Below are 12,766 nucleotides of genomic sequence, written 5' to 3' on the forward strand. Positions count from 1 at the left end.
ACTTTGGATTGAGTGGTGCCAAAACCAAGCCTGGGTATTGCTGATAGTGGTACTGAAGGCACAGAATTACTCAACTACAAAGCCTTTGCTGATCCCCTCCATACAGGTCACAGTGGTGAAGCTGTGGGGCTTATTCCACAAAAATTCCAAAACTTACACTGACCTTAAATAATTGCTCTTAGATAATTTGCAAAACTCCTTTCTTGGGGGAGGGGGGAGAAAACAAAACCCTTTCTTGAAATGTCGTATAGTGATTGCCTTCAAGCTCTTAAATTTTCTCAGGGCTCTCTTATTTTCTCAGCCAAACTCTCTGATTTCTAGTCACTGAGTCTTTCTCCCCACTTCTGTCTTGCTATTTGTTTCTCAGCCTGGGCTACTCCTCTCACTTCTCACTACTGCCACTGAACTGCCTTTTAAAGGGGAGTTCTACCTCCAGCTGCTCATAATGCCCTCTCTCAGAGTCCTTCCCTTCAGCAGAAGGTGTAAAACATGGCTTTGCCTAAATAATTTGAAACAAAACATTTTTTTTTTAATGTTTAAACAGTTAAGGGAGTTTCCTGCCAGTGTTAAAGATTGACAGAGGAGACCCTTCGTGTCTTTAAGGGGTTTTTTTGTTATATTTTTTTAAGAAAATAAACTGGCTTCTTACCTTGTGGAGTGGAATAGTCATTTTTACTGACTGTCCAAAGGATGCCTTTGGCTCTCACCTGTGTGCCTTAAAGGCCACTCTTCTGGCAGCAGCAGCAGCAGTAGCTGAGAACACCCTAATCTGTCTTTCCCTTTCTTTTCCTCACTTCTAACTATAGGGAACGCGTCCACAGCGCACAAAAGCAGAGTTGCAACCTAGGTGGATGTCTGACCACCTGTCCATCAAATCCATCAAGAGAGAGGTGAGTGTGTGTGAGTGTAGAGAGGAGTTTTCATTGTTCAAAAGGATTGCTCCATTTTATTTCAGGTATTCCTTTTATTCCTACTTTTTAATTTAACTCTGCCTCAATTTTTAAATCCCAGACCTTTATGGAGCATTCTTATATGTAAGATGCATTTTTAGAAAGGGAAAAGATTAAAAAGTAAGACATGAGGTTTTGCTCTTTTGGATCTTACAGTTAATCTCCTGGGACAATAAGCATGTCCATGTTAAATCTAGTATAAATGAAAAGGATAAATACTGTAATAGATGTATATGTAGCAGGCCCTCATGAGTGCAAAGATGGACAATATTAGTGGTTTGCAAAGAAAGGGGAGTTGGTACAAGCAGAGCTATATTTCTCCCGAACCTTGCAGGATAGCTAAGATTTTGGTGGTGGAGGAGTAATATACAAGAGTAATATAAACAAAGCACAGAGGCAGGTTAATATATGGTCAAAGAACAATGTATATTTGGATTTGTGTCTGGTATATAAGATATGTTGTAATATAGTGGAAGAAGATGCTGAAATAATCAGATTTTGGAGTTCCCTGACTATCAAACTTATCTTCAATAAACAGGCAGTAGGGGGTGAGTTTATGTCATATAACTCTGGTTATATGATGATAAGTGATTTTTTTTTTTTTTTTTATTTGACAGAGAGAGATCACAAGTAGGCAGAGAGGTAGGCAGAGAGAGTGAGAAGGAAGCAGGCTCCATGCCAAGCAGAGAGCCCGATGCGGGACTCGATCCCAGGATCCCGAGACCATGACCTGAGCCGAAGGCAGTGGCTTAAACCACTGAGCCACCCAGGCGCCCATGATAAGTGATTTTTAAGGAAAAACTAGAAAGTAAGAAAATCAGTTAGTGAGCAGTATACTTGCAGCAATAGAGTCCCTGCTGTTGGAAATGTGGGTCTAAAATGGAAGAGAGGATGGGCAGGAGAGGTCATTAGAGAATGGTTGGTGTGAGGGTCAGGTTGCAGGAGGATGAGTAGTGAATAAAAGTTCTCATAGATTATCCTGTTGTGGTTTTGAGAAATATGACAATGAAAGAAAGCAAATCATGAAAAAGTAAAGAGGAAGCAGGATCGAGGAGAGCTTTTGGCAGTTTCTTTTTTTTTTTAATAGTTGGAGATATGACATAGACATGAGCAATGTCCATGAATGAGAAAGGGAATGCATGTAGCTGAAGTCTGGTAAGATGATGTGCCTAAGAGTCAGGGCATTGCTAGGGAGTGGAGTTGCTCCCATTTCTCCGAAGTTAAAGGCACAAACTCTTGATGAGACAGAAAAATATTAGGTGTTCACATGGGATGTTCGTCTGTCCTCTTAAGGTAAATAGGGGCATCAGGTGGGAGTGGAGATCTAATGAAGACACGATATTTGGGTCAACAACTAATGTATTATAAAATGGGTTTTCCAGCATTTTCATTTTGGGTGTTTTCATTTTGTAACTAGTTTAGAGTAGTTAAATAACTTTAGCAACACACTTGGAGGAAGGGGCAGAATTGATACTTACATTTACTGAGATTGAAAAATTGGCAAGATTGTAATGGAATGAGGCCTATGGAACTGGGTTGCCGGTGGTGCCATATTGGATGCTGGAAGTCAGGTAGGAGAGGGAACTGAAGGAAGGAGCCAGGAAGAAGCGAGAGGTGGTAACAGTGGAAGTGCCTCACTAGGGATTTCTCCAGATCCCTTTTCCCATTCTGTGAAGATTCTAGAAGGCACCTCGTGCTCAGGGCCCTCAGTCCTCGAAGGCCTCCATTTCCTGACTCCTCCTTTGCCAGAGGTTTTCTTTGTTGCTGCTTATCTCCCTCTCAAGTCCAGACTCTGTGCTGGCCAGTTCTCATATTCTCTATACTTTTCAACCTTTAATCCTTTTAGCCTCATGTTTCATTGACTATCACATAGTTTAGTGATCTTAGGAAGTATGGGGCCTTCTTAGTGTGTTGGAATGATGTTTTCATGACTCTAAAATTGAAGTGACAGCATGGCCCTTTATTATAGGGATCTTATTGTTCAGTGTATTCTACCTTGAGTCTGAAGAAAAGAAAAAATCAGTTTATGGTTTTTATTTACTTAAATACATTTGCATTTATCCTTTATTTCTCGTTTTCAGCTCATAGGTGTGTTCTTACCAGTAGATAAATTTGCCCAACACTTAATTACCTTTGGATTGACAATTCTGTAATGACTGACTTATCTCTTGTTTCCTGTAACAGTCATTGGTAATTGGTATCCAGCCATAGTTCTCAAATGGTTTTCTAGTTCCTTTTGTTTGGTTGTGTCCTCTCCACTTTTCTTCAGTACTTGACAGTTAACACCTCCTTTAAAGTTCTCTTTCATATTTTCTGTTCATTCCCCTGGACTGAGTCGTTAATCCCTAGTGTACATTTCAACTGCATAGTAATCTGAATACAGACCAAAAGGTTCTTCGTGGCTGTAAGCAGAGCTTAGCTGCAGACACCAGAATTTCTCCTTTTCGTTATTCTTGGCGGCATTTCTCTTTTTTTTTCTGTTGTCTTTAGTTTTAGATAGAACTAACCATGGTATTGCAAAGATCCTGAATATCTACTCCAATACCCAGTTATCCTAGAGGAAATTTAGATGCAGCACGAGCTTTTTGCATTTGTATAAGCAGCAGAAACTCTTCAGGCCGTTAAAGGCTTATAGGCAGGGTGCCTGACCTATATTGGTCACCCAGGGGTCCAGCCTTTTTGCCTCAAAAAGTCTTTTAATTGTGACTTCTGGGGAAAATACGAGGGAAGGGAGGTAGTGTTTTTGAACTTCGGGATTAGGGCTGCATTGGCTATTTTTGTCAGGAGACTCTGGACATTACTGTTGCTAGGGAGCTCTTTGTGGTTGTATAGTTTCAAGTACTAACATTGGCAGAGGTGCCAGGGTGTCCGGTGACCTGCCCTGGGTGAGGAGGGAGCATGGAAGGGGAGTCCTGGGCACTGCTTCAACCAGATTCTATTTATAATACTTCAGAGGATTTCTAAAGTAGTGTTTCTAATTAGCTTCTCATTAAAATCCCTCCTTGATTCTAGCAGGTCTCTTTCTTAATCTATAAAAGATTTAGATATCACCCGTTTTACAGCAAGAGAAAAAAATTGCAGTTCCAAACAGTGTAAGAATTTTTTTTATCTGTTCAGTTTTTGTTTTGTTTTTGTTCATTTGTTTGTACTTGTTCTTTAAACTATTAAAGTTTAACACACTACCAAAAGTGTCTCAGGCAGTGATTCCTGTCTTTTAGTGATACGTTCTTTGACACTGGCTTTACCTAAGGTGTTGTACTGCTGGAAATAAGAATAGTAACTTGAAACACTCTCTTGATGCACTATGTGGACTTTTTTTTTTTTTTTTTTTTTTTTTCAGATGTATCTGATGCAATTTAGAGAATTCACATCAGATAAAATCAGCTGAAATTATAACACATGATGAAAGAGAACCACACAGCAATTTACATTCCCACCAACAGTGCATGAAGTTTTCCTTTTGTCCACATCCTTGCCATCACTTGTTATTTCTTGTCTTTTTAATGATACCCAATCTAACTGGTGTGAAGCAATATCATCTCACTGTGGTTTTGGTTTACATTTCCCTGATGATTAGAAATGTGGAGCACCATTTCATGTACATGTTGACCATCTGTGTGTCTGGAAAAATGTCTATTCTGGTCCTCTGCCTATTTTTTTTTAAACCAGATTGGTTTTTTGCTATTGATTAGTTTTTTTTAAGATGCTGTAAATTTAAGTTAGTCAATTACTATATCTTAATGTTAATACTAATGTAGTGGGGGGAGAAAAAAGCAACTAAATAGATATTATATGACTCCATTTATGTGAAGTATCCAGAGCAAGTAAGTCCACACAGAGAGGAGATTGGTGGTTGCCAGGAGCTAGAGGAGTAGGAAGTAAGGACTGGCTGGTTAATGGTTCAGCGATGTCTTTTGGGGTGCTAAAAATGTTTTGCAACCTAGTGTAGGTGGTGGTTACACAACACTGTGAATGTACTAAATGCCACTGAGTTACATACTTCAAAGTTGTGAATTTTATTTGAATCTCATGTGAAGTTTTAACAAAAAACTATATGCGAGTAAGTTTTACGTATTTTTAAATGATGTAGGGCCTCTGATTTTACAGCAATTTTTACATCTGTAGTTATCTTAAAACTTTAAGATTCCTGCTTCATTGTGACTAAAATAAACTATTCGTAATCAATTTTTAGTACTTCATCCTAAAAATCAATAAGTTCTAACTTTTGGGTACGTTAACATTTCTTTATTTTATTTTATTTTTTCAGTGTTCCAAGATTTGTTGTTTATGTACCACACCCAGTGCTCCATGCAGTTGGTGCCTTCCTTAATACCCACCACCAGGCTCACACATCATATTTTAATTTTAGACTTTTAATGGGGAACATATAGCAGAGGATGTAAAAAGTTAATAAAAACTAGGTCACATTAGGGGCACCTGGGTGGCTTAGTGGATTAAGACCTCTACATTCGGCTCAGGTCGTGATCTCAGAGTCCTGGGATTGAGCCCCCCATAGGCCTCTCTACTCAGCAGGGAGCCTGCTTCCTCGCTCTCTCTGCCTACTTGTGATCTCTGGCTGTCAAATAAATAAAATCTTTAAAAAAAAAAAAAAACTAGGTCATTTTAGAATATGCCGTATTAGTTCATTTCTCCAGTTTAACTTGGGAAGAAACTGTTCTAAGTTCCAAAGAATTTATGTGCTCTTATAGAAAACTTGGGGGACTATATTAGAATACAGTGGAAGACATAGTAATCTCCCAACTCACAAATCATTACTCCTACATTTTTACCTATTTGCTTCAGGCCCTCTCTATGCATTTATTACAAAACTGACATCTTATTGAATGTTATTTTTTTCATCTGTGTTTTTCATCTAACATTGTGAGCATTTTCTTTTCATTAGAATTCCTCAGAACTGGGGCGTCTGGGTGGCTCAGTGGGTTAAGCCTCTGCCTTCGGCTCAGGTCATGATCCCAGGGTCCTGGGATCCAGCCCCACATCGGGCTCTCTGCTTAGCAGGGAGCCTGCTTCCTCCTCTCTCTCTCTGCCTGCCTCTCTGCCAACTTGTGATCTCTGTCTGTCAGATAAATAAATTTTAAAAATCTTAAAAAAAAAAAAGAATTCCTCAGGACTACAACTTCTATTGGGGCCCCTGGGTGGATCATTTGGTTGAGCATCCAGGTTTTGGCTTTGGCTCAGGTCGCCATCTCTTTGTGGTCAGGCTTCATGCTCAGTGAGGGTCTGAGATTCTGTCTCCCTCTCCATCTGCGCCTCCTACTTGTGTGCACACTCACGCTCTCCCCCCCCACCCCATATTTCTAAAATAAATCTTTTAAAAAAATAATGACTTATATTGGTTTTATAATGATGACTATATAATTTTACCTATTATTAAACATTTAGTATATTTATAAATTTTCACCATTTTAAATAATGTTGACTCGAACCTACTTAGAGAAGTATCTTTGCCTTTCTATTTCAATTTTACAATAAAATCATAAAAGTGTAATTACTCTGTTTAGGGTTATATATATATTATACACACACTCTCTCTCTCTCTCGCTCTCGCTCTTGCTCTCACTCTTTCGCTCTCTCTCTGTCCTCCAGGGGACCTGTGCTGCAACCAATTGATAGCATTCATTTTACCACATCTTTACAAATGTATCACTTCATATCTTTCTCTAGTTTATAAGTGAAAAGGGTATTTTACTTTTCTTTTTGATCATTAACAGTGGGTTTTGTTTTTGTTTTAATATTTTTTTATAAACATATAATGTATTATTAGCCCCAGGGGTACAAGTCTGTGAATCGCCAGGTTTACACACTTCACAGCACTCACCATAGCACGTACCTTCCCCAATGTCCATAACCCCACCACCCTCTCCCAACACCTCCAACTCCCACCCACTCCCACCCTCCCACCCTCCCACCCCCGGCAACCCTCAGTTTGTTTTATGAGATTGAGAGTCTGCTATGGTTTGTCTCCCTCCAGATCCCATCTGTTTCATTAACAGTGGTTTTTACCTTCTGTGAATTTTGTATTCACGTTCAGTCTTTTGTGGGTAACTATTGTCAATTGATTTGTGTTGGTTTTGTTTTTTGTTGTTTTGTTTTTTGGTTTTATTTTGTTTTTTGGTTTTGTTTGTTTGTTTTGAGAGAGTGAGCATGTGTAAATGGTGGGGTGGGAACAGAAGGTAAGGGAGAATCATATGCAGGCTTCATGCCCAGCAGGGAACCCAACACAGGAGCACAACCCGGAGATCAAGATCTAAGCTGACTCTTAACTGACTGGTCCACCCAGGCGCCCCTATTGTTAACTGATTTGTAAGATATCTTTACATATTAAGAATAATAAATTGTCCAGGCGCCTGAGTAGCACAGTAGGTTAAGCCTCTGCCTTTGGCTTGGGTCATGGTCTCAGGGTCCTGGGATCGAGCCCTGCATCTGGCTCTCTGCTCAGCAGGGAGTCTGCTTCCCCCTCCGCCTGTGACTGCCTCTCTACCTACTTGTGATCTCTCTCTGTGTCAAATAAATAAAGGAAATCTTTTTTTTTTAAAAAGAATAATAAATTGTCATATTTGTTACAATAATAATTATATAGATATTCTTAAGATTTATTTAATTATCTTCTTTTTTTCCTTTTCCCCCCTTCCATTGACTTCAAACATGAAACACCTCCCATGTTTATTTACAGATGACTCTGGTGACTTAATACTTCCATTTATAAGTTATTAGCTTAAATTTCTTTAGTCCTTATTAAAATGTTGACTGTATTTAATATCCCCTTGTACTGGTTGAAAGAAGAATATTTCACATGTTCTTAACCTGCTGTCCTTTGGAGGGAGGGGCAAGATATACATACATTATCTTACTATGTATATGTAAATGACTTATGGCCTATACACCTGTTTTTTTCTCTCTTTTGATTGCATCTGACGTATATGTAGAAAGCACTCCGATTTTATTCCAATGAAATAATTCCTTTGACCAGGCCTACCTTTCCTCTGTCTCCTCCCTGTACCCTGCTGAGAGTCACTATACAACTGAAAGGGGCAAAGGCATTTTGTTTTGGTTTATTACATAGTTCCATCATAACTTGTCAACTGAGTAAAGGTGTTGCCAAAAGTTGGAATAATGAAGGATTTGTGGGTTGGGGGTACTTGTGTGATGGAGAGAAGATACTTGACTAGTTTTTAGGAGGCAAATCTAGAGATACATTCTTTAGAAGAATTTTCCTTAATGTCAGTAGCCTCCCCATTTCAGAAACAGTATCTAGCATATCTAAACTGCCTGCCCTGCTTATAGGATAAAGATTTTAGGGAACTTTCTTTAGTTTTACAGTGTTAGGTGTGTGATAATGGTTTTTTGTCTTTTGGTTTATTTGGGTGTTTTGCGTTTGTGTTCTTTGTTTTTTTTTTTTTGTTGTTGTTGTTGTTTTCATTTTCATCTCATTTCTTACTCATTTCAGGTTTTTGCCTTGTAGTAACTCTTTTAAACTCAGGCTCATAGAATTGAAAGGTCAGGTGGCTTTCACATCAGCACAAAAGTCAAGGAAGAAATGAAAATAAGTCATTTCAGCCCTACCTTCACTATTCTGGTTTACAGAATGGCTCAGAACCAGTTATATTGGAAAGTGTGCAGAGTAAAACAATAGGTTATGATAGTAATGGTCCTATTGTCCTTTATCTTTGATTAGATTTCTTGGGCAATCACTTTCCCAGTGACCAACTGAAATCTTTATGTTAATGTCATTTGTGTGGGAAAATGCTAGCCAGTTTTGAGTAATTTTGCAAATTTCTATGCAGTTGCCCTTTTTTTTTCTGTATCTTAAGGCAAAACGGTGGCTCCTCCCACCAAACTCCCAGTTTTATTCGTAAAGTATAAATGTTAAGGTTTCAAAGTCGTGCACATTGAAATTGTGACCCTGTGTTCTTGTATCATTTTTAAAGTTTATTGAGATGAGAGTACTTTTTAAGATGTCACTTTTATTAAATATTAAATCTATAATAGTGGTGTCTCAACTTCCTCAGTTTCTCTTCTCTGGTCCAACATATTCATAGGATTACCTCCCAAAGACTACAAATTATATAAATCATAGGGACCAAAACTTCTTAGCTTATTTCAAATTGCCATTGTGTTTTAATGTTAGTTATATATCCCCATACGTTTATTCTGTAGATGATAAAATCGACTTGAGGTTATGATACAAACTCCCTACCTATCCAATACTATTTTTTGAATAGATTGAATTCAGTAAAAATTGGATCTTAGAGCAAAAAACTGATCTTACATTATTGTGTATTGACTCTATACACTTAATTGGCTCTTTACAGGAGACCCCTGTGCTTACCAGAATAGAAAAACAGAAGCGGAAAGAGGAGGAAGAAGAACGTCAAATTCTTCTCGCAGTGCAGAAGAAGGAGCAGGAGCAGATGTTAAAGGAAGAGAGGAAACGAGAGCTGGAGGAAAAGGTCAAGGCCGTAGAAGGTATGTGGGCTCTCTACGCAGTACATGTGGTATGCGAATAGCCCTCCTCTGGCCAAAGCCAAATCAAACTAGGTTCTCTCCAATATTTAAGCTGCTACTGGCAGTTTCTGTTTAAATAACTTGTTAATTGCACTCTTTCTTGTGTATTCTGCTGGATCCAATCTCATTGTATATGCAGTCCTTCTACAGCACCTGTATTTGTTATTCTTGGTGTTCCTTTCAGTCTTACTATTTATTGCCCTCATCTGTGTACATCCTGCATGTGAAATGGAAAAAAAATATTGAGGTATTAATGACGTGTTTCATAGAAATAATTTTAACCATAATTGAAATGTGCTAAAGAAAAATCTTTAAAAAAATTTTTTAAGTATGGCACTATACGTATCTAGAGTACTACCATTAATTTTATTAGGGCAAATCATTTTTCTCAGACTTGGGTCTAGGTTTTGGTCTTGGTGTATTGAGATTTTTCTTTCTTTTGCAGTTAATACAAAGGATAATAACTGTCCCTAGATGTATCAGATAGCAGTTGTGTTTATAAGCTAAACCTGATAAATCATATGGTAACAGATCATCGGCTTAGTTGAATACAGACCAGTATTTATTTCTTTAAGTAAATTTACTGAAGTTTTAAATTTCTAAATAAAACCACATAACCTGGATTTGACTTTTTAATTCAGTGTCTCAGTGCAAAATTTAAATAAATTTTGGCTGTAAAACTTAAAGGATTCTGCCTTATTAAGTGCTTTTTTGCCTCCCATTCCTAAGTGATGCCTTCTCTTTCTTCATAGGGTAACCCATTCCTACTGTGATCACTTATTCATTATAAAACCCTTAGTGCATTTAATCTACAAATTTAGCCTGTGTGACAATATGTAGTATATCCTACTTGTAAAATGTTTCATGGCTTTCATTTCCAATGCTAGATTTAAATCCGCAGGACAGTAACAATGGCTTTAATTTTTCTAGTTTTTAAGGGGATTCAGTATTCTCAGTCTGGTTTTTATTTGCTACACTGTTCTCATTTGACTTTTATACAGACAGATTCAAAACTTACTTTTATGGTTTAGTTTCTCTACCTTGAAGATTAATAATACCTGTGTTATATATTGTTCTTTAAGTCAGTATTTTTTGAGCACCCATTCTGTGCCAGGCTTTGTTCTAGGAATATAGATATTAAACAAAAGAAACTAATCCTTTCATGGGGCTTAAATTCCAGTGGTGGGAAGACAGAAGAAACAAATACTGTAGAATAGTAGCTGGTGGTGAAAGATGTAAAGAAAAATGAAACAGGTTTAGAGATAAAGATTGATGTGATGTAGGTGACATTTAGATAAGCTTGTCAAGAAAGCCCTTTCTGAATATGTGACATTTCATAATGAAGTGAATGAAGGTGCCATATGAACATCTGTTGGGGGAATGGAAAGGAAATAGCAGGTGCATAGGCCCTGAGGAAGGAATAGGCTGGGGGAGGCCAGTATGGACCAAAGTAAGCAAAGTAAAGGGAAAATGAGTTCATAGAGGTAACTAGGGGTCAGATCACTTAGGGCTATGCAGACCTTGTTAGAAAGATTAAATAAAAACGGGTAGTCCCTAGCACACAGCAAGCTCACAGATGATAGTCATCATGAGGAAAACGTAGAGAGAGTTTTTACAGACTGTAAAATAGTTACAACAATAAATTTTTCCTGAATTCTTGGAAGCTAAGTAAAAAAGGCAGAAGCAATAATGGATTTTTCCCCCCTAGGATTTGTATTTATTGGGTGGGTGGAGCGGAGGGAGAGGAAGATAGAAATTTAAGCATACTCTGCGCTGAGAATGTATTAAGTACAAAAGGCACAAGCTACAAAGGGAGGGAGATTGATACGTTTGAGTACATGAATTGTTTGAAACTTATATATAACATAAACTCCGTAATCAAAGTGGAAAGACGAGTCAAAGTAGAAGATAATTTTAACACATAGCCAACAAAGACATATTCTCCAGATTCTTTAAAGCACTTCTCTAAATCCATTGGAAATGGAACAATCCAAAGGAAAAGGGCAAAGTATATAAGCAAGAAATTCACACAAGAGGACGCTGAATGGTCAGTAAACATGAAAATATGTTCAGTATCACTCCAATCAGGAAAATGCAAATGAAAGCATCAAAATTCTTTATCAGTACTTCCCAGTTTGGCAGAATTGCTAGTTTTATCATACCAAGCGAATGTAACTCACACCACTAGTGAAAGAATTAGCTGTACCCCTTTGGAAAGCACGTGGCAGTTCCACTGCTGGGTGTGTATCCCAGAGAACTCACACATGCGCATGAGAAGGCATGTCAAAGAATTGCACTATAATACTATTTACAAGATGCAAAAAATTGCAACCAACTAGACAGAACTACTGTACTAAAGTTACTAAAGCAAAAAATGTTAGGTTCATGGATATTCATTAATTTAGTTACACTTTTCTTTAATCCTGAAATCATTAAAAAAAATTGTAAGTCATTGATAGCATTTGACTAATTAAAGTAGATATAGAGGGGCGCCTGGGTGGCTCAGTGGGTTAAGCCGCTGCCTTCGGCTCGGGTCATGATCTCAGGGTCCTGGGATCGAGTCCCGCATCGGGCTTTCTGCTCAGCAGCGAGCCTGCTTCCCTCTCTCTCTCTCTCTGCCTGCCTCTCTGTCTACTTGTGATCTCTCGCTGTCAAATAAATAATAAAATCTTTAAAAAAAATAATAATAAAGTAGATATAGATTGAACTTTATAAGTGAATAATGTAAAAACAAAAACACAAGTCAAACAGAACTAGACAGAGAATAGTTAGCAGGGTCATGTCATTCTCCTAGCAGGGGACATATGTGGAGCCTGTCCCTCAGGGAAGAAAATAGAAGAGGTGTCCCGGCTTCTCCCTTCCATTTTTATGTCTTTCTGTCTGACAGTGCTCTTTATCTCCCTACCTCTTTTCTTTACTCCTGACCTTCAGGTTCCCTGCTGGCACTGAGTGTCCCATCAGGCTACTAGTGGAATGCCAAGTGTGTTTCTCATGGCTATGGCTGTGAGCCAGAAAAAAATCATCCCTGTCTTCCAGCTCCTTGCCAATTCCAGCTGGCATCTTTCCCTTGTTCCCAGCCAAATTTATGACTACCCCTTGCTTGGTAAGGGCCAGCTGCCAGTGGTAGGGCTGGATTGAAGAGCAAAGACAATTGGTGTGCAAGGATGGCTTTGTAAATACCAAACCTTGCGAGCTTAGATATGCATATGAAATCCCGTGTATGTTAGGATTGAGAGTCTGGTCCTTAAAAAAGCAGATGTTGTTTTTGGAGAGAAAGATTGGAAAGGCCT

The 12,766-nt window shown here is 38.3% G+C and overlaps 1 protein-coding gene across 2 annotated transcripts in view; it reads left to right on the forward strand.

Moving 5' to 3' along the window:
• Window positions 1–12,766, forward strand: part of LOC123945758 (cat eye syndrome critical region protein 2) — a 171,367-nt gene that overhangs the window by 140,373 nt on the left and 18,228 nt on the right. Inside the window, exons 8-9 of one of the 2 annotated variants that reach the window (XM_046010613.1) lie at window positions 807–890; window positions 9,284–9,437. In XM_046010613.1, coding sequence (XP_045866569.1) covers window positions 807–890; window positions 9,284–9,437 — 238 coding nt within the window. The remainder of the gene's footprint in view (window positions 1–806; window positions 891–9,283; window positions 9,438–12,766) is intronic. The other variant, XM_046010614.1, reaches the window with a different exon arrangement.

Source organism: Meles meles, chromosome 7 (assembly GCF_922984935.1).
Source record: "Meles meles chromosome 7, mMelMel3.1 paternal haplotype, whole genome shotgun sequence".
NCBI classification, from domain to species: Eukaryota; Metazoa; Chordata; class Mammalia; order Carnivora; family Mustelidae; genus Meles; species Meles meles.